This window comes from Carassius carassius, chromosome 26 (assembly GCF_963082965.1).
Source record: "Carassius carassius chromosome 26, fCarCar2.1, whole genome shotgun sequence".
Classification (NCBI taxonomy): domain Eukaryota; kingdom Metazoa; phylum Chordata; class Actinopteri; order Cypriniformes; family Cyprinidae; genus Carassius; species Carassius carassius.
The window spans coordinates 1,320,323-1,341,095 of NC_081780.1; the positions used below are offsets into that span (position 1 = coordinate 1,320,323).

The 20,773-nt window shown below is 33.8% G+C and overlaps 3 protein-coding genes across 3 annotated transcripts; 2 read left to right on the plus strand and 1 right to left on the minus strand.

The window, feature by feature from the left end:
• The first annotated feature begins 928 nt into the window (after positions 1 to 928).
• On the plus strand, positions 929 to 3,847 carry LOC132106221 (FGFR1 oncogene partner 2 homolog). Its single transcript, XM_059511852.1, has 6 exons — positions 929 to 1,055; positions 1,440 to 1,576; positions 1,648 to 1,765; positions 1,855 to 1,997; positions 2,077 to 2,190; positions 3,259 to 3,847. Exons 2-6 carry the CDS (start codon positions 1,442 to 1,444, stop codon positions 3,394 to 3,396), a joined length of 648 nt encoding a protein of 215 aa, XP_059367835.1. The 5' UTR covers positions 929 to 1,055; positions 1,440 to 1,441; the 3' UTR covers positions 3,397 to 3,847.
• A 522-nt stretch (positions 3,848 to 4,369) lies between these two features.
• On the minus strand, positions 4,370 to 15,933 carry tm7sf3 (transmembrane 7 superfamily member 3). Its single transcript, XM_059510581.1, has 12 exons — positions 15,719 to 15,933; positions 14,163 to 14,317; positions 13,043 to 13,193; positions 12,808 to 12,928; positions 11,790 to 11,961; positions 10,240 to 10,417; positions 9,983 to 10,069; positions 8,684 to 8,764; positions 7,393 to 7,545; positions 7,115 to 7,212; positions 6,872 to 7,034; positions 4,370 to 5,544 (listed from the first exon to the last, which is right to left on the minus strand). Exons 1-12 carry the CDS (start codon positions 15,789 to 15,791, stop codon positions 5,291 to 5,293), a joined length of 1,686 nt encoding a protein of 561 aa, XP_059366564.1. The 5' UTR covers positions 15,792 to 15,933; the 3' UTR covers positions 4,370 to 5,290.
• On the plus strand, positions 15,876 to 18,867 carry LOC132105459 (mediator of RNA polymerase II transcription subunit 21-like). The gene is made up of 4 exons (XM_059510580.1): positions 15,876 to 16,076; positions 16,934 to 17,048; positions 17,130 to 17,230; positions 18,364 to 18,867. Exons 1-4 carry the CDS (start codon positions 15,969 to 15,971, stop codon positions 18,541 to 18,543), a joined length of 504 nt encoding a protein of 167 aa, XP_059366563.1. The 5' UTR covers positions 15,876 to 15,968; the 3' UTR covers positions 18,544 to 18,867.
• Positions 18,868 to 20,773: the final 1,906 nt, after the last annotated feature.

A 20,773-nucleotide genomic window follows, 5' to 3' on the forward strand; every position in this document is an offset into this window, starting at 1 on the left:
ATCAAAAGACTCAATGGAAAGGGGCGGGGACGTGAGAGCAAGTGGGAGGTCCCGTTTCAATGCACTATATATCTCAAGATAAAACCAAAAGAATGTATAGAAACATTATACACATAATATAGAAAAATTTCAGTTTAAGCGCCAATGATAAAATATATTTTTTTTTAATTCCTCAAAACAGTATTTAATTATTTAGTCAAAAGATTGCATGGTTATATAAAATAATAACATACATAATATATAAAATATAATTATATAAGAATTATTTTAAAATATTTTAAGTTGAAAAATAAAATAACATCGAAATGTCACATTATTCTCTTATTAATGCTATAATAAAATATTTAAGATCTCTCTCTGCTTATATTAAAATAAAATATATAAATGACGGGAGGAGGGTACTTAGTTTATTTGATGATTATTTGCTTGTTTTAAAAGAAAAAAAAACTTAGAAATTACTTAATTATATAGAAATATTTATTTAAATAAATATATAATATATAATGATATAAAAATTTGATTCAGGAATTACAATCTTTCAAAGACTAAAATAAAAATGTCATGTGATTTTCATATGACAAAACATCTCCCTGGACCTCCCTTCATTTCAAAAACTCTGTTACAGTTATGATTGGATAATATTAGATATAAAACTGACTCATAATCACAAAGCAGGATTTGTTTGCACATGTAAAATCTGATTACACCCTCTGGGTCACACGGGATTAAACTGGCCTCTCTCCACCTATAGATTTCCTCAAACTCAGTTAATAAAAGAACATGATCAGACATGCACATAATGGAACAATGAGGCCAAACATTGAGAGATTAATAAGCTTCACCAAAGAAATTTGCGAAAGGTTTTACAGTAATAAAATAAATCATGTTCATGTTACTAACTGCACTTTAAACATTCAGAAAGTTAGTCCATTGCGCCACTATGCGGACAGTGTACGGAGGAAAGTCTGCGCCTACATCTCCCAGAAGCACTCGCGCGTGACGTCACGGGCGCAGCAACAGGAAGTGTTTCAACTGAGCAGTTGTTCTAAGATAAGGTAAGCTTTTCTATTCATTTAAAATTATTCACGGTTTTATTCGAGAATTTTACAATACAAAAAGTGTTTGTAGCTTCATATTCGTATTTATTGACACGCTCTGGTATTTTATTAAAAACAATTAATGCTAGCGGATTTATTTTCGTAGAGGCTAATGCTAGGTTTCTACCAAAACATTTGACACCTAACGTTACCTTTAAGTATTTCTGAAATCAAGCCATATAGCGTTACGTTAATGTGTATAAATAAGCAACAACATAACAGTATTAGTTGCAGCAAATCAGCTTTTTCCACTGATCTAAGCATTTGTAGAATTTAAGATGATGTGTTTATGAAAGGAATCATGAGTTAAGTAACAGTCCAAGTGTTTCCTGTGCTCTTCAGGAATGACCTGTACACTGGAGAAGGTGCTGGCCGATGCCAAATCACTGGTAGAGCGTCTCCGGGATCATGACGGTGCTGCTGAGATCCTGATCGAACAAACTACGCTGCTGAACAAGAGAGTGGAGGCCATGAAACAGGTATCAGAGTCAGTTCTCAGTCTCTCTGATGGGGATCGGAGTTGTTTTACTCATGCTCCTTGTTCTTTCAGTACCAGGAAGAGATTGAGGTGTTGAACCAGGTGGCGAGACACCGGCCCCGCTCCACGCTGGTCATGGGCATCCAGCAGGAAAACCGGCAAATACGGGAACTGCAGCAGGAAAACAAAGGTGTTCGGAAGGGTTTGCAATTAGAAGCGGTCACTGGATGTCTTTTGAAGGCTGTTTTTAAATCTAAATCCGCTCGTTTGTCTAATCAGAGCTGCAAATGTCACTGGAGGAGCATCAGTCTGCGCTGGCACTCATCATGAGCAAATACAGAGAGCAGGTGTTTCGCCTTCTGATGGCCAGCAAGAGAGATGATCCTGCTATCGTCACCCAGCTCAGAGAACAGCACACTAATGTCAGTCTAGCGGATCATTTTTATGTGATTCTCTCTAATTCTGATGTCCAAATAGTCATTCGTTGTGTTTATGTCACAGGAGATGCAGGCGCACATTGAGATAATAAATGAAATGGCCACGGTGATGAGGAAAGCCATTGAGGTGGATGAAGGGCGACTGTGTGAGGATGAGGAGCGAATCAAACGTCTGGAGGTCAGACACACTAAATATACCACATTGTGTTTATTAAAATATATTGCAAACCGTGGCACAAAATCAATGTAAGAAAGATTAAAATAAACTGTTGTATTAGGCTATCACTTGAAGTCATGATCAGCACTAAAAAAAAATTGTAGTCTGTTACAGATTATGAATTACATGAAGAAAATTGTAGTAAGTAACATTATCTACTAGATTACACATTTTAGGGAATGTAATCCGACTACGTTTTCATTACTTTTGATTTACTTGTTTAAAACACAGATTTAAAAGTCTTGTCATATTGATACAAAAATACATGGATAAATATATTCCTTTCTGTGTTAGCAACAGAGTATAAAACATTAATTTATATATTAAACTTATGTATTAGGTTAGCAAAGGATAAAAGATAATAATGAAATCATATAAATGTACAATATAAATAAATAATAAAAACAATCAGATATAACATTTAATTTTATACAGTATTTGTATGAATTTTATACATTATACAATTTTTCTATAGTTTGATATAAAATATTTAATTTTTATGTAATTCTAAAATATTTTTAGATATTTTTTTTTACTTGCATACCATGCAACCATTAACCAGCATCCAAGAACTGTGAATATATTGTGGTGTTCTTATTATTGAAATATTAAAATTTTTAAATCTCATATTAAAATATTTAGTATTCTAGGTCCAAGGGATTTGGCAGACAAAAAGTAAATTACTGCTATTGTGTGAATAATATGCATTCAATAAAGAAACTCTAGTCTAATTTTATATATATATATATATATATATATATATATATATATATATATATATATATATATATATATATATATATATATAATGTATTACATTTTTATTGTTTATTTTATTCAGTTTATTTATTATTGAATTTTTTTTATTTACCTGATTATTATTGAATATTTTAAAACGTAATATTAAGTTACAAGTAATTATTTCTTTAAATCTGATTGCATTATCTAGATTACATAGTCATTTATCGCCTATAGCTGCAATAAACATGACACTTGTAATGGTTTATATGTTGATGCTTTATTGTGCAGCTGGAGAACAGCAGTCTGCGAGAGCTGTTGGGAATCAGCCGCCAGGCGTTTCTGGTGCTGAAGAGGGACAACACGTCTGACATCACATCTCTCTCGCCGCTGCTCACCAGCACAGACGTCAGTCTGAGGAAGAGCTAAAGGCCGTCAGAGACTTGAGTTTACAAACCATCGTTCAGAGCTGCCCTACAAATCCCACAATCCTCCATTACAGGGTCACACACACACACTCACTGCGCAACCTGGATGTCCATCAGTCATTCTGCATGAGGGGTTTTGCAGGAAGGGCCTGTGGAATCTGTCAAACACTGAGATGCGATTACTTTTCCATCTCTCCATCATCATGGCTTCATTCTGGAAAAGTCAAATCGACCGTTTCAGCCACATGAAAACACAATCATTTTTGGAACAGTAAAACTGGCATATTGTGAATGATTACGTCACCTGAACATTAGACTTTGTAAAGGGAATGTCAGTGTGCCATTTGAATGAAAAAGCTTGTTTCTTTTATTTTTTGTTTGCGTTCGTAACTGTTTTATGTGAATATGAGAGGAAGTAGCATTGAAAGTGATTAAAAGCATTGAACTAGCTATGTCCTTCTCTAGATTCATGCACTGAGAGTATTGAATAACTACTCAACACTTCAGGTTTAACACCAACTTTTAGTATTCAATTATGTGTGTTATTGCATGTAAATTTATATTGCATATAAAATACTTTGCAAATGATTTTTCACAGTTAATAATTAAATATACTATTAAAATAACTTAAAATATAAATATTAAATTTTCAGTAATTTTATATAACATGTAAACAAATGTATACAATTGTATTTTTTTTTACCATATTTTTATAAATGGTTAAATAAATATATCTGATTGGTTTCACAATCCAGTTATTTCCAGATGCATAAAATCCATAAAATAAAGTCCTGTCTGACATTTCTCATCGTTTCACTCACAACTACATCACAAAATGTCTTGCAATTACATAATACTCTAATAAAATTAATGATGGTCTGTCATATCAAAAGTTCACACATTTCTCACATTCAATGAAAGCAAAACATCAGATCTCATTCGGTCTTGGAATAGAAAACGATCTCATTTAGAGGTTATGGCACAAATGACAACTTTATTAAACATTTAACTATTTAGACAATCATTTAAATTTCATACAAAACAGAATTAACGCATACTGCTACCGCTTAAAAACTATTTTAACATTACTTACATTATTGTTGTATATGCTTTAGAAAAAGTTTGCTTCTGTGACAGACACAAAGATCGCATGAAGAAACCCTGAGAGGAAACCAGAAGTATTTTAATGAATAATGCAATACTACTGATTTAGCAAAAGCTGGAGATTTAAGAGCTACATATCCAGTTATAAATCACAGAAAATGACTGAAAAACATTTTAATCTCCAGAGATTCTCAATATTCCTCTTACGCTGCTTTCAAAATCCTCATTACACGTGTTACACTAGAGCAGTGAAGCATGGGTCAAACTTAGCTTGGTATTTCTAACTTGAATGCCAAAACTCGGTGAGGATGCACTGAGACCCATACGCACTCACTTAGACACAGAAAACAATCAAACATCAGCCATACAGGGCTTACAGTGGCTACTAATGAACACTGGTTCATTTGGTCTGCAATCCCAGTCTGTTATACATTCATTTTAATGTCTTTAAAAATAGCTAATTCTCTCGTGTACTTAGACATAGTAAAAGTGTTAAAATAATCTCCACTGAACGTTTCCTCTATGCTGCTAAAATGCATCTAAAATCATGCTGTGGCAGCTGATGTATATAGTAGAGGTCAGTTGATTGACATTTATCTGAAAACAGCAATGGGATCAAGCACTGCACATGGTCAGTCTGCAAACTGCTCTTTTAAACTCCATCGAGTCTTTGGCTCTAAAAATCGAGCTCATTCCTCATGTATGTTGCTATAGGTCTCCACAGACTTGAGCAGCCGTGTTCTGGAGGGCAAGGGATAACCATGAACTGACTTCAAGTCAAAAGCCAAAGGTTAAAACAGTAGAGGAGTGGTTTCGCCGGCTGGTTCTGTGCGCTGTGTGAGCTGGCGAATATGTCCGAGGATTTGGGCTGATAAAGATGGCTTGTGGTGGCTGGGATCCAGAACGTTAGTCTTCCTGCGCTCTCGTTCTTGCTTCCACATCACATACGGGCTCGGGGGGAAAAACGGCCGCGATTTCTCCCGATACAGCTGCACGACAATACCCGAAATCCCCAGAACAACCCACACGGTGATCAGGATGAAATCTGGAGAGATGAAACATCAGACATGACCAATACATTGATACATTTGGGTGTGAGACCCAAGATTTAAAGCAAAACTAAATAAAGATTTTGTTTTCCTTTGTCCATCACCTTTCTTAAACACTCAAGCACAACAGCGTTTTAAGGACTTTCAAAGTGGTTTCAATGTATGCATCATTACAGTGCCTTGATACTGCATTATAATAATGATTGTTAATGGCAATGATTGATTTTTGTATATGGGATAATGTAGACAAAACAAGATGTGCAACCAGTTATGAATTAGTTTGTGTTGTTATGCATTACAAATTCAAGACTTCACACAGGTTATATTAGCATCAAAAAACAGATCATGACTTCAGTCACTCCCATTAAATAGTCAATGATTCTCTTACATTGAAAAAAGAAATCTAGTGATTTCATCAAATTTAACTTGTGACTAATGTTAAAGCTTTTTTTCCCCCATCACATTTCTGTTAAATAGCGGCAGTCGTAATTGATTTCACTCAACTGTGCAGGAGCATTTTTTGGGCCCTTATCTTGGATTTGGATTTGGGGATTTGTTTACATAATATATGCATGTATACTGTGTATATATATATATATATATATATATATATATATATATATATATATATATATATATAGATGCATGTATACATTTAAGAAAAATGTGTCAGGTTTCTATATTAAATATATTTATTATAAAAATTAGGAATTAGTGTCGTCACGGTACCAACATTTCAGTATTCGGTACCAATACCAGTGAAAATCCACGGTTCTCGGTACCAATGCAAAACAAAAAAACATGTTAATAATATATATATATTTTTTACTGTACTTTCATTTAATCCAAACTGAGTACATATTTATTTTTAAAGGGCTTTTGAATTTTAAAGCCAAGAATATCAACTAATCAACTGCTTTTCTGAGTGATATGACACAATGTCAACCATTTGTACATTCTCATGCACAACTATTTTAGATTCACAATTCATTTATTTAAAAAAAAATTTTGTACAGAATTTGTACCGAAGTACCGGGTCTTTTGACGACACTAATAGGAATACAAATCTATAAATGTATATACACATGTAAATATTTTCAAAATGTATACTGTATGTGTGTACTTATATACACATGATAAATATACACTGTACACATACATACATTATGTAAACAAAAACTTTTATATTCTATGCGATTAATCGTGATTAACACTAATTTTTGCTCATTTTACAGACATTTTGCCCAAAGCCCCTGTTAATTTCCAACCCTAGTCTATACTGATCTCATACATGGCCTACAACTTCACTCCCTGCACACCTACCGATGTCCTGCAGCGGGACGGAGATGAACGCTCGGCTGAAGTTGTGGTTGAGGAGGCGTTTGAGGACGTCCAGCGTGATGTAGGACAGACTGGTGTAGGTGTAGGCATTGACAGCCAGGACCACTGTATAAGCACCAACCAATCCACATGTAATTATATTGCCCTGAAACATACAGATAAAGTGTGCATTTTATTTAGTTGTTGGATATGAGCTCATATCAAATGTATTTTTCTGCATCTCACCTCTCTAGGCCACCTGATGAAGAACAAAGGAACAAACATCATAATGCAAGCGAACACCACCCAGAACACCACATCATCATGGAATATAGGAAGATCACCTGAAGAAAGAGATTAAACAACAAATCTATAAAATGATAACTATTAAATAACTCAACAATCTACATCCAGCAAGATTATGAAGTGAGATTATAAAGAGATCATTCTCAACAGATGCAGAAACAATATTTCTGACTGCGTGAACGATGATACATGAAGGTTTTTCAAACATGATTTCTTACCAAGCGGAGTGAAGAAGACGATGGATGAGATGTGAAATCCAAGAATGAGTCCCACCACCAACACACAGGCCACGACCGAACCGAACCGCCACCAGCTCATCACCATGACCACGCCCCCGACCACGCCCACCAGCGCTGTCAGAGCCAATCGAACTGCAGAGAGACGGTCAGTCAACAAACTGTTTAAAGACATCAGATAACAAGACATAGATATCAGTTGAGGAATTAGAGTACATTAAGACATTATTTAGTAATACAAATGTTACATTTAAATATGCAAATGACACATTATTTAATTATGCGCTCATTTGCATGCTTTTACAGAACCAAACATTGGATAAACCCAGGTTAAAAATGACATGAGTGATTTTGTATCTCCCCACAAATCAGAAAATATAACAATCAGAAAAAAAGAGGAAATTTTCACCATATTTTAAGAAGTAAAATGTTATGTAGATCAAGCAAATGATATATGAACAAACCCCTTCGTAAAAACATTCAGAATACAGATAACCTGTCAGAATGTTGATAGAACAGAAAACAAAAAAACTGCTTTTCAAGATAATTATTGCATTTTAAATCCTCAGATAGATAAAGGGCTATGAGATAAACTTTTAAATGTTTTCTATCCACTAGTCTAACAAAAGACAAGTTGTGGATGCAAAACAGCCCAAAACTGCATGAAAAACTATGGTTTTGCCTGTTATGTCTTGACTTTAAGTGCTTAAGAAACAAACTTGAGCTATGATTGTTCTGATTAATCAGCTGTAGGATGTCATCAGTTGTTATCGATCTCAGAAAATCAAAAGTGCTCTTCCTCATTTCAGCTATGCCTGTCCTGTAACACGCAAACAGCTGACAAACAGCTCCATGTGATGCATTTGATTGGGACAGGCTGCTTTGATACCTCCAGCTAAAATCCACAGCACATGACTCTAATCCTCAGAGAGTTACAGCACAACAATAATCCCAATCCTCTGAGACGAGAGCTGCTTTCTGCACTCGTGATGGCTGTTGAGATTCATTGCTGGCAGAACCAGTTTGTGTAGCCAACTTCAGTCCAATTCAACTTGAAAAACTTTGTGGGTATGTAGACATCAGCTCAGTGTAAACAGTGCAAATCTTCCAGAATGACGTGAAACTCTGAGGTACATTACAGAGCTGATTCAAATCCATTAGAGCTCGAAGAGGTGATCATAAACTTCAGATCGGTTTAAGTGAGCACTAGTCGTCTACTTCGACAGTGATTCAGTGCATGTGTAACTCTGTAATGTGATTGTAAAGGACTCACTGTTGTATTCCAGCGGTGTGGTTATAGTGATCACGACAAAGAAAACAAACGCTGTAAAGCCGAAGCCCATACAGAACAGCTCTGAGAAAACACAGAAATAGACATTTTAACAGCAACAATAGGTGTTTACATGCAATACTTTCCATCAGTCTGAATCAGTGTTACTTTAGTATCACTACTATTATATGTCATTATAGTTATTCCTATTCTGAATAACTTTCATTAGTTTATTTGATGTAGTTTAATTTTTTCCATTTTATATAGATTTTAGATGATATCATTTTTAAATGTAATTTTGTTACGTTTTTGTAATTTTTATTTGCTTTTGATTTTTTTATATCTACATAGTTTTTAAGTGTTTAAACTAAAGTTAAATTAAAACTAAACAAACTTAGATAAAATAAGTTTTTGTTTTAATATTATACATTTGTTAATTTTTATAACATTTATTTCATTACAACAAAGATTTAAAAAAATAAAACGTATTTAATATTTTGAAAAATTTTATTTTAGTTTTTTTTATTTCAATTTTAGTTTAATAATTTTGTTGTGTTTTTGTCATTTTTATTAGTTTTTTTGTTTATTATGTCTATAGTTTTTATTTTATTTCAGTTTTAGTTTTAGTTATTTTAGTGTATCGAGTTAAACTAAATTAAAATAAAAAAAATCTTGCTTTGGCAACTAGCAGGAATAAAATAAGTTTTAAAAAATATTTATATATTTTAGTTAATGTTTATTTTATTTCAAGTAACAAAACAATGTAAAATTCATTGTTTGTAGTTAACATAAGAGTCATGCATACAGATCTTCAATGTGTTTAAGGCTCCAAATTTAAACAGGTCATATAATTAAAAATCTAAATTAAATAAACGATTTTAAAGCTGCACAAAAGACCATTTACTGAAACTAAGCTGCACAAATAATTAGTTTTAAACTTCACTGTATTTTTTAGCTTCACATAATTATAATTTTACATGTTCACACAGAAGGCTTAAAAACACAGCTGCAAAAAAAAAAAAAAAACGTTTCATTCAAAAGGAGAAAAGCTTGAAATTGTCATAAAACACTGTTTGTTGTGCAAGAGGCCTTGACTAACATTGCAAGTGGATATCAGGAAATAAATGAATGATATGACCCCTTTAAAAACAGCACTGATGCAACTATATCATCTGTTCACCTCTGACTCTCTAAAGCTCTAGCAAAGACTTTCCCAAACCTAAAATACTTGGTGCATATTTAGTAGATTGACAGTTATTAATAGCAGTAACGTGGTGTGTTTCTAAGAAAAACCTCTCTCACCACATTTGAAGAAGCGGTGTCCCACAAAACACACAAACAGCCCAGCCAAACCAATCACAGTGAAAAACACTTTAGTAGAAACTCTTCCTGAGAAAATGAGAAAGAAAATAAATGTAAAAAACGCATAAACCTAAACCTGTCACAGAAACTGTTCAAAAACTAAAGACAAAATATATTTTCAAGTAGGATTTAAATGACCTCACATACGAAAGGAGATTAGGAATCAAATAATGAAGCATTCATTTAGATCTTCTCACCTAAATCGCTGCATCTGTCCAGCGTGGAGTTGAAGCTGCAGGCGTACGTGTGGACGGGGATGTAGGACGCTGACGTGTTCAACACTGGATCTCTCACAATCACAGAGAAAATCACACCCTGACCGGGAAGAGAGCTGAAGGAGAACTGCGTTCGGTCATGAGAGGTTAAAGACACCACCTGAAAGAGTGAAATTAAATGATAAACTTAAGGTGTTTTCAGACCTGCAAATCGTTTGCTTTGTTTGGAAACGGACTTAATTACAGATATATTGAAGGTAAATTTTAGGAGAACTTTATCAATGGGTATATACAGTGCTAAACAAATGTATTAGACCATCACCACCCAATGTAAGGCTTGTGCCACAGCTACCCTAAACTAACAGTATTTGTGATTACCCGCTCACCGGAGTCATTGGACATCATAATGCACAGATAGATGCGCTAACCAATTTCGACATTTGGAAACGTCTGAGAAAGATACAGCGATGACAAAAGAGTTTCGTTTTAGTCTAAATTAATTCGTTTTGGTTTGTCGTTAATATTGCTATAGCTTCTTATATTTTTAATTCTTGTTCTTTTCTAAATACTGTTAATTGAAATGATTTTTTTGTGGAGGGATGGAAACTAAAATAGCCTTCTCAAATTTCCCGGAAGCAGTTTTCATTTGCTATATTAAACTCAAAATAATTCTTAGAATGAAAGTTGGAGTCCAACGTTCGGACGCATATACAGCGTTACTTATTATACATTTACCATTATTCTATATTCTTTATATTAAATAAAATTTTAGCATCCAGATACGTCCGGAACATGGAAACATTTGGATTCGTGCCGAAAGAGAGAGGTAGGCATCAGCTTCACCTTAGATTAATTTGTTTTTGGATTGACGTTTTTATAGCCTAAACTAATAACTGTTTTTATAATGTTTTTAAACATTTTCCTTTAGATTACAGGCATTTTAGCCTTTATTATTTCGGAAGTAATAGTGCTAATAAAATGCAACGTGAGCCGCAACTTTTTTTTTTACACTCAAAAACGCAATCTTATATTGTTTTTTTTTTTCTTTTAACAATGCAGCAAACATTTTTAAATTTCTTAAAAATACTTTGTCTTTAAAGTGTTGTTAATTTTTTTTTTTTTTTTTTTTTTTTTTAAGTAGCTTAGCCTACATTTGGCCAAAATCTAGAGATGATGATGCTGTAGCCTATTGGCTGTGACTAAGCCTTAGATCTCTATATTTTCCTTTTCTTTTTGAGTAAAAAAAACGCTATACTTTAATATCATTATATTATTATTATTAGGCAAATAATATTGTTTTTTAAAAATAACGTTATTAACCGGTATTTCTTCCACCCGAACCGGTTTCGGAACGGTAATATTATCAGAGGAACGCAGAACAGAAACGTTAAAATATCGATTCTGCTCGGAGTGAACCGATTGAATTTTTTTTTTGTTTTCAAGCCCTGCTATAAACTCACTAAAAAAAAAAGATAACCGCTACAGCAGATAACAGAAAGTGGAAAGGAAGGACAGAAAAAGATTTCACACACCTTTCTGCTGTTGTCCTGCACGTTCTGCACATTGGCCACTCTCTTCAAACTGCTGATCAGACTCTGCTCCGACAGGTCACCCTCCGGCAGGAAGTACTGATACACCTCATAAACCAATCGCCAACGAGTGCTGGAGCTCACGTCCACATCACACGCCGACGGAGTCTCCCCTCTGAAAAACATCATCTGATTTAGACTGATCGACTAATGAACATTTGATCTTTCAGGCCTGGAAGACACAATTTTATAGAGCCAACACTAAACTGCATTATTTGTGTTTAGCATCACAGAAAGCAATATTAGCATCAATTAATTTTAATTGTAGGAGAAAACAGGTTAATTTTAAGCACAATTTCTAGGTTTATAGTCTTCATTAGGACATTATAGTTAATCAATGACTCATCAGTGCCTCATAAATATTTAAAGGATGGTGCTATTCTTAATTATTTATGAAAACACTCAAACTGTGAGATCAAAATAATAGTGTCAAAAGCTTCTATAAAAGCAACAGTGCTTTCATATATACAACCAGCTGTGCATTTATTTGTGCATTAAATAATATCTTTGTGTATCTGTGTCAATTTACTATGAAATTAAAAACCAATGTATAACAAATTTGTTTTTGTTTTTTAAATGTATATATATATATTGTATTTTTATATTTTTTTATATTTTTATTTTTGTATATATTATATATAAATGTATTTTTTTTTTTTATTATTATTATAATTTTTTTTTAAATATATTATATTTTTGGAATATATGTATGTTTTATTATGCAGAATAAATAATATATTTATATATATAATATATTATATATAATATATATATATATCTGTGTAATTTACTATGAGCTTAAAAACCAATGTGTAACACATTTGTTCATTCTGTTGCATGTATCTGCAAAATTCAACATGCATGTTAAGGAATATTTGATGCATTTAACTCAATAACCAATGCTGAAATAGGGGATTTCATGACCCTTTAAAAGTCCATGATTTTATTAAATTCCTCTCGCCTTCTATATCCGATGTTAGCAGGTGCAAATGTAATCATGGTCTCAAACAGGTTGTATTGCAGGTAGATGTTTGGATCAATCTCCATAGGGAACTCTTGATTACAGGCTCCAGGAACTGGATCTGCACACACACATTACACATACACACTGAATGTACTGTATTGCAGTCAACAGTCTGTTAAAGAGAGTATATGTGTTGCTCATGTTGGCATGCAAGTAGAGTTAATTCTCTAACCGGTGCTGGTGTATGGCAGAATCACACCGATTCCTGCTGCGCTGCTCCCGTCGGGGGTCTTCAGGAACCAGGAGACGGTGGTCTGATTCAGTGTCAAGTTTGATAACAGACCAACATCTGCTGCCGTGACCGAAAAACCATAAAGTGGGATCTGACCAATACACAAAAAACACCACCTATGAATGGACATCTACACATACACACATTCGAGAGGGATAAGGTTCAGGTGGGGAATATTATGCAACAAATACAAGCAAAGTGCAACCATTCAAGCCCTGTCCTACATTCACTCGGTTTTATTTGGATTTACACCAGACTATGCAACAGTCATTTTCTCCATAGGAGTATTGAATTTTAAAAATAACTTAAAGATAAATTAAAGACGGGTGTACTGCAAGTTCTGAAGAAATTATCTCAACAGAATTCCATTATTCATGATTCTGCAGAGAAATCTCCACCAATCAGAGACTAGTATTATTTATATACTACTGCAGTTTTTATTAATAATTTGACTTGATTTATTAGACACTCACCCTGAGGAAATGAGAAAGAAAATACATTCAAACCTGATTTTAACACTTTCACTTTTCCTTTTTGTTACATTTTTTAATTATTTTTTTAACTTCGATTTAATTTCTTTTCAAATTCAGGGTTGGTTTTTAGCACTTGTAGATAAACTAAACAACTGAAATAAGTATTTAATTTATTTAACAAAGTTTTTAACTATTTCTGCTTTAGTTTTATTTAAAAGTGTTTCCATTTTTAATATCCATGTGAAAAATAAATAGGAAAAAATACTTCTAGAACCAAGGCCACTGAAAAAGTGGGCAGCACAATTGCACACTCTAGACACAACATTTGTTTCGTAAAGCATTTAATATTGACTTCAGCTCTGTGTCTGAACTGGGGTTTGTATCAGAGCATTACAGGTACATGACTGCTGACATTATGAAGAGAACGCATGGAGGAGTGTGTGTGTGTGTGTGTGTGGAGATCAGAACTTGTAATTAGACTTGCTCGATCAACCCATCGAACTGGGTCAGCTGGGTGTGTGTGTGTGTGTGTTTTTCTTTGTATGACAGTGCATTACAGTGCTGTGTGTGTGTGTGTGATCTCTTACCTGTGTATATGAGAGTGTAACATTGTGGTGATGTGTATGAAACTGCATTGTTAAGAAGGAAACATCAGCGGGAATCCGGGAAACGACAGCTTGAACCGTCCCGTTCACTGGGACACTCACGTTCTGGAAGATTCCCAGAGAAAACAGCACACGGTCTGCAAAATATAACATACAAGAACACAGTTGAATCAATATCTGATTCAATGTTTGACCCCAGAAGCTATATCATATTTTTTATTAACCATAAACCATGTGTATATATATATAATATATATAGTATAATATATATATATAAACTGAAAGCATTTAAACTGAAAGCGGCCAGAGAACACAGTGAACGCTTCAAAAAAGGAAGTGGCTTTTGACAGTTGTGATTTGGTGTAGAAAGATGTTGGCTCATGGTTTCTCTGACTTCCTGCCCGACCATGAAATCTTACATGATTATTAAGTCAGCTGATTTCACAATGACTCACACCTGCTGTACATCAAAACTGCACTGTAAAAATCATGCTGTGTCAAATCCTGGAAGATGATGCATTTTCTTGCGGTACACGGATGTAGAAAGGAATTTGTGTGTTTCCATTTTATGAGGAAGTCGTGGCTTAATGGTTAGAGAGCTGTGGGTTCGAGTCTTGTACCAGCATTATAGATGGGGGAAGTAAATGTACAGTGCTCTCTCCCATCTTCAATACCACGACTGAGGAGCCCTTGAGCAAGGCACAGAACCTCCAACTGCTCCGGATGTGTGTGCACGGTGTGTGTGTGTGCACTTTGGATGGGTTTAATGCAGAGCACGAATTCAGAGTATAGGTTACCGTAGTGTATGGCTGTATGTCATGTCACTTTCACTTTCAACATTTCTAGCAATAAGCTCGAAAGCCATTAAATATTTACTTGTTTTTCCTGTAAAACTCGTTCTACATTTTTTTAAACTGTTAAGCAAAAAGTTTTAATGTCCCGGGCCTCGTTAAGTTTTGAGGTCTGCAGAGATCCAAAACAATCAGCATTGTACTGGATTGCATTATATATTTTAAACTAAGCATCTAAATGTCATCTTACAAAGACATATTATTGGAATTATAGAGTGACAACGGATTATTTATATAATTTTAAGTATCTACTATATTGAGCCATGAAAGCCTGATGTGTTACAAAATGTTTTTTTTTGCATGCTTAAGACCATCACAAGGGGTTTAGTGAGCAAATCTGCTCAGCTGATGTTATCTTACATGAGTTTAGTCTAGTTCCAGGCAGTAAATTAATGTAAGAGACATGCGAAAGCATGAATACACCTCAGACCATCGAATTAGATATTGCAGTATCACATAGAAATAATAGGGTGTATTTAAATGGAGGTTTACGTTGAATTATATGACGCTGAAACTGAAATCACCCTGGTTCGTCATAAAAGCATATTTTTTTATAGATCACCATTATTGAATCAATATCAATTTAGTATTCAGGTGTCGGTAAAAATCTGTCTCGTAATCCAACCAATTGTCCTGTTACATGCCTGCGTTTGCATCAGTGTTGAAGAAGATGTTTTGTTTACTCACTCTCATCCTGAGCGCGCAGGGAACTGACCCACGACAAGACGAGCAAAACCAAACATTCTCTCTTCAGCGGCATTTTCCCGGATCAGTCCAGTCCATAAACACGCTCTAGCAGCAGGGATCAGATTTGAGACTCATGCTGAAGCTTCTCGTTTAGACTCCGGAAGTGTCTCTCGCTTCTTGGGTTCGCTGCAATGCAACAAATGTGTTTTTAGGCACGCGCGTTTTGCCTGTAGCACGCAACCGTGGCTGTATGGCGTCACGTGAGGACGCTTTTGAGCACGCTCGGCGGAAACGGAAAAGGCTAAGAGGAGCCAACATGGCGGACAGACTAACGCAGCTTCAGGATGCCGTTAACTCCGTAAGACTCATTTAAATGTTAATTTTATGATTTATAAGCTGCAGAACAGGTCAGACGTGGGAAAATCAAATGTATTTAGTCATGTATTACAAGAAGTCACGTTATTTGTGTAAGAAATTGCATAAATGTACTGTAGCGTAAAAAGCGTTTAGCATAGCATGCAGTTTTGAATAACAATTACTTTTTGCGCATTTATTTGTAAAGAAAAAAATAATACTGTATTTGAATAAATATATGTTATGTTAAATAGGAAGTTGGAAGTAAGTCAAAGAAATTTAAATCGCGGTCAGCACACACTTAAAAATTAAATGTATTTTTTTATTTATTTGTGACATATACCCATAGACTGTAAAAAATAAAATATACCACAATATTATGTTACATAATGTACCCTTGTTTTTACATATTTTAGAAATAAATATGTAAAATAATGCATTTGTTATTTAAATTTTTGTTGTGACGTACCACTAATGTTTTATAAGCGTTATGTTATGTACTCTTGTTTTTACATTTAAAAAATATTAAAGGCGTTTGTGACACATTATTCATAATATTAGAACTTAATTTTAATACTTTTTTAAAGTCATGTTTAAATAGTAAAGACAAGTCCAGCAAACCGAATGCAAAGTTGTTTTGTTATATTAGGTTGCATGCATGCATGCACTGTGCGTTTGATATATTGTATGCATGATATATTGTATGCATGCATGCACTGTGTATTTGATATATTGCATGCATGCATCCACTGTGTGTTATATATATTGCATGCATACATGCACTGTGTGCTTGATATGTTGCATGTATGCATGCACTGTGTGTTTGATATATTGCTAATATGGTGTGTGTTTGTGTATTAGCTGGCTGATCAGTTCTGTAATGCGATTGGAGTCCTGCAGCAGTGCGCTCCACCTGCCTCCTTCAGCAACATCCAGACTACCATCAACAAAGACCAGCCCTCCAACCCCACAGAAGGTGCGCAGATCTGTACCAAACATCAGTTTACTGCAGCACTGTGTTGTTGTTTGACTGACATGTTTTAATGCGTTCTTCTAGAATACGCTCAGCTGTTTGCAGCACTCATAGCAAGAACAGCAAAAGATGTGGATGTGCTGATTGACTCTCTGCCCAGTGAAGAATCTACTGCCGCACTGCAGGTGCGTTTATACACAGACAGTGTGACTGGCTCCTTGACATGTGTATATTTATCCAAGCCAACTGTGTTTTAAAATATGGGTGGCACTTCTGTATTTGTGAAGTGGCACTCAAAAGATCTGAAAGAAAATCAATATTTAACTATATACAAATTATATTTAATTTCAGCTAGTTGCCTAACTATTCTGTGCTAAAATATCTATATCGGAAATAAAAATCTATATTATATAGACATATATAATATTATCATTCATATATATATATATATATATATATATATATATATATATATATATATATATATATATATATATATATATATATATATATATATATTAGTTTATATTATGTAGAGATTGTCAATCTATGTTTATTTTAAAAATTATTATTATTAAATTATTTATTATTATTATTATTCATAAAAAAAAGAAAAATTGAAGCAATGAACTACTCATACCATGAAGCAAATCCAAGCTAATCCACTCAATGATTTAATAACATAAAACATAACGTGTGTTTTTTCTTATCATGGTATACAAATGGAATATTTACCTCCCATATACATCCCTGCATATCACCGTAAATTATTTAAATTGCACTTCTGGCTTTGTGCTTACTGTATTATATGTTATGTGAGTACAGAGCCAATTACAGTTAAAGGGTTAGTTTACCCAAAAATGTAAATTAGCCCATTCACCCTCAAAACTATCCGAGGTGTATATGACAAGGCCTCCTGTAGCAAATCCATGTGTTTTTGTAAGAAAAATTTAAATATTTAAAACATTGTAAACACTTTTAAACGCTCTAATTTAAATTACATTGTATAATTTTGAAATTCTTTTGTTTGGATCATGATTCAAATTCAGTGGTTTATTCATTTGTGATTCTTTTTTTTTTTTTTTTTAGGTTTTAATTTAGTTTTGTTGTTTGACATTTCAATTTCACAAATTTTTTTTTAGATAAGATTTATTAAATAATAAAATGATTAAATCTTAAATCTTATTTTGTTAAAAAACTCATGAGAAAATTGTATCATGAAACCAGTATCGCTCTGTGAGTGGAGTGGATCATTACATCCCTACAATAAAGCCTAATCTTATATGTTTTCTATCCTGTTATTAAATTTGTTTCACAGGCTGCCAGTCTGAGGCAGTTGGAAGAGGAGAACCAGGAAGCTGCGGCCCGTCTGGAGGAAGTAGTTTACAGAGGAGACATGCTTCTGGAGAAGATCCAGTCAGCTCTAGCAGACATCGCTCAATCACAACTACGCACACGCAGCGGAGCCCCGAGTCAGTCGACAGCGCCAGAGTCATGACAGCAAACTGACCCCAACCAAACATGGACTATATCATCTGTACACAGCAGGGATTTTATACTCATCCATCATGGGTCACAGGAGATCTTGTGTTAAATGTACAGTTTGTTTCTGGACTGAAGAATGATTCTGATTTCATTCTGTAAGTGCCCACTGTTTCCCATCACATGTCTTGTTTATATGACCTCTGACCTCATGATAACCGTAAATGTTCAGCATCCATCAGACAGTCCCCATCCGGGAAAGTTGGTCTTTGTATATTTAATGATGTTTTTTTTCATGCCAGGATCATGCGGTGTTCATTTTATTTTGAATAAAATGTTGTCATTGTGTTTAACAAATAAAAAAAGTGCTCGTTACTCCTTGCAAATTGAATTATGAAGGTTGTAATCTGTCTCATTTTTTTTTTTTTAAATTACAGTTAATTATTATTTGGGGGCTGCTCTGTATAGTTTTTTTTATAATGTTATCTAGTAATTATTGTTCTAAATATGCCTGACATTTTATCACATTTTAGTGGGTTTCTTGTGTAAATAATGCTAAAGATGTATTATGCTGGACTTAATTTCATTTCCTGTATGTACTGTACTGTCTCAAAGTAATTTTTTTTTTAATTACAGGACCTGTAAGACTTGCAAAATACAGACAGAGATCTTCTAACAAAGTTTAATTTTCTACCAGTCCTAAAAAAATATTTGAAAGCAGTGACAAGAACAGGCCAGTAACCTTGACATCTTGTGTAATGAAATGTTTTGAGTCTATATGGTTTCCATACAAACAAAAGAAAACTCAGTACTTGATCCATTACATTTTTCTTAAAGGCAGGACCATAGTACAGAACAGATCTAGCTTAAGTTAATTGTACTCTATACTTTTCACACTGTATACTAATGCGTGATCCTGATGTCTTTATAGTGAACTTCTTGCTAATGCTTCTTTACACAGCCTTTGTATGAAAAGTAGGAAAATACTGATAAATTAGTAATTTCTCCGTGGAGACAAGGTTTGTACAATGGTGTGATTTATGCTGCCTTGACATGTTATCAAAAATGTCCTACTTTCCACTTCTGAAGTCTTGTGCAAACCTATCACTGAAGGTGAGTGAATTAAAAGGGGGTGAACTATCCCTTTAAAGCCTAAATGTTCTGAAGATATTCAACCAATATTCAATTAATTTTGAATATGTACACAGTGCAAAAATTTTGAATAATGTGAACAGTGCATAAAACAACAACGCTTATTTACCCGTATACACAGGACTGGAAAGGTTTTTTTAGCTACATGAACACATGGCAAAGGACAAACAGTAGAATATTTCAAAAGTGTGAATTGACTGTTCAGTTTTTACTACATACATCCAAGAACTCATCAGAGACGAGCTGCATTGCATTTCCGATTAGTTTTGCTGAATGTTTAATTGTGAGACTAACAGCTTATTTATTTAGTATATTGTCCATTGTCTCTTTTCTTGTCTTACAAACAGAAACACCCAAAAGAAAGCTAAACTGTCTATTAATGCTTTGAGAAAATACTTGTTGCCTTCCAATTGAGAGTCAGAATCAGAATTGCCAAGTGTTTTTACACTCAACTAATTAATCTTGGTGTCAGGAGGTTGCAGTACAGAAAGTACATACATTTAAAGTATTTAACGCAACTGTGACAAACTACTGTCACACTATAGACTCATTCAGACCTGAAAATGCTTCTTTTTTTTGGAGTCTTATGAATTTCCATCAGAACATTCATGTTTGATTATGTACCTTTTATTAAAAGTGCAAAACACATTCAAGATTAGAAAGGACAAATGCAAAGCAGTTTCCTGTTATAGCACATTTCATACACATTGAGAATTCAAAGCGCTCTACATAAACAAGATAACAACAACAACAACAAAAACCCATAGTCATAAAGATATGATCATCATGCAAGAACATGATAACCATAAACGTGCAACATTGAAAACAATAATGACTGTAATAAGTATAATGGAACAGTTTCAATGATTGTCAGTGATATTTATGACAGGTGTATTTTTTTTTTTTTTTTTTTATTTTTTACTTTTATTCAAAGCTACCATCTGGTGGTCAAATAAGTGAACTTATATTGCTATTTGTATTTTTTGGATCCTATTTTGATCACTAAATATTCCATGCACTGCATGGCATGATTTGTTTGAAAAATTATAATGATCTATTTTCATTTAGAAAATGCATTAAAAAAATTTTAACAC

Excerpts from the sequence above, each read along its gene's own strand:
- LOC132106221 (XM_059511852.1), top strand. The coding sequence starts at position 1,442 with ATGACCTGTACACTGGAGAAGGTGCTGGCCGATGCCAAATCACTGGTA. Across the intron at positions 1,577-1,647 it reads GAGTGGAGGCCATGAAACAG|TACCAGGAAGAGATTGAGGT; the intron begins GTATCAGAGTCA and ends TTGTTCTTTCAG. Across the intron at positions 2,191-3,258 it reads AGCGAATCAAACGTCTGGAG|CTGGAGAACAGCAGTCTGCG; the intron begins GTCAGACACACT and ends TTTATTGTGCAG.
- tm7sf3 (XM_059510581.1), bottom strand. The coding sequence starts at position 15,791 with ATGCCGCTGAAGAGAGAATGTTTGGTTTTGCTCGTCTTGTCGTGGGTC. Across the intron at positions 14,318-15,718 it reads CCTGCGCGCTCAGGATGAGA|ACCGTGTGCTGTTTTCTCTG; the intron begins GTGAGTAAACAA and ends TATATTTTGCAG. Across the intron at positions 7,546-8,683 it reads CACACCGCTGGAATACAACA|TTCGATTGGCTCTGACAGCG; the intron begins GTGAGTCCTTTA and ends GTCTCTCTGCAG.
- LOC132105459 (XM_059510580.1), top strand. The coding sequence starts at position 15,969 with ATGGCGTCACGTGAGGACGCTTTTGAGCACGCTCGGCGGAAACGGAAA. Across the intron at positions 16,077-16,933 it reads TTCAGGATGCCGTTAACTCC|CTGGCTGATCAGTTCTGTAA; the intron begins GTAAGACTCATT and ends TTTGTGTATTAG. Across the intron at positions 17,049-17,129 it reads GCCCTCCAACCCCACAGAAG|AATACGCTCAGCTGTTTGCA; the intron begins GTGCGCAGATCT and ends GCGTTCTTCTAG.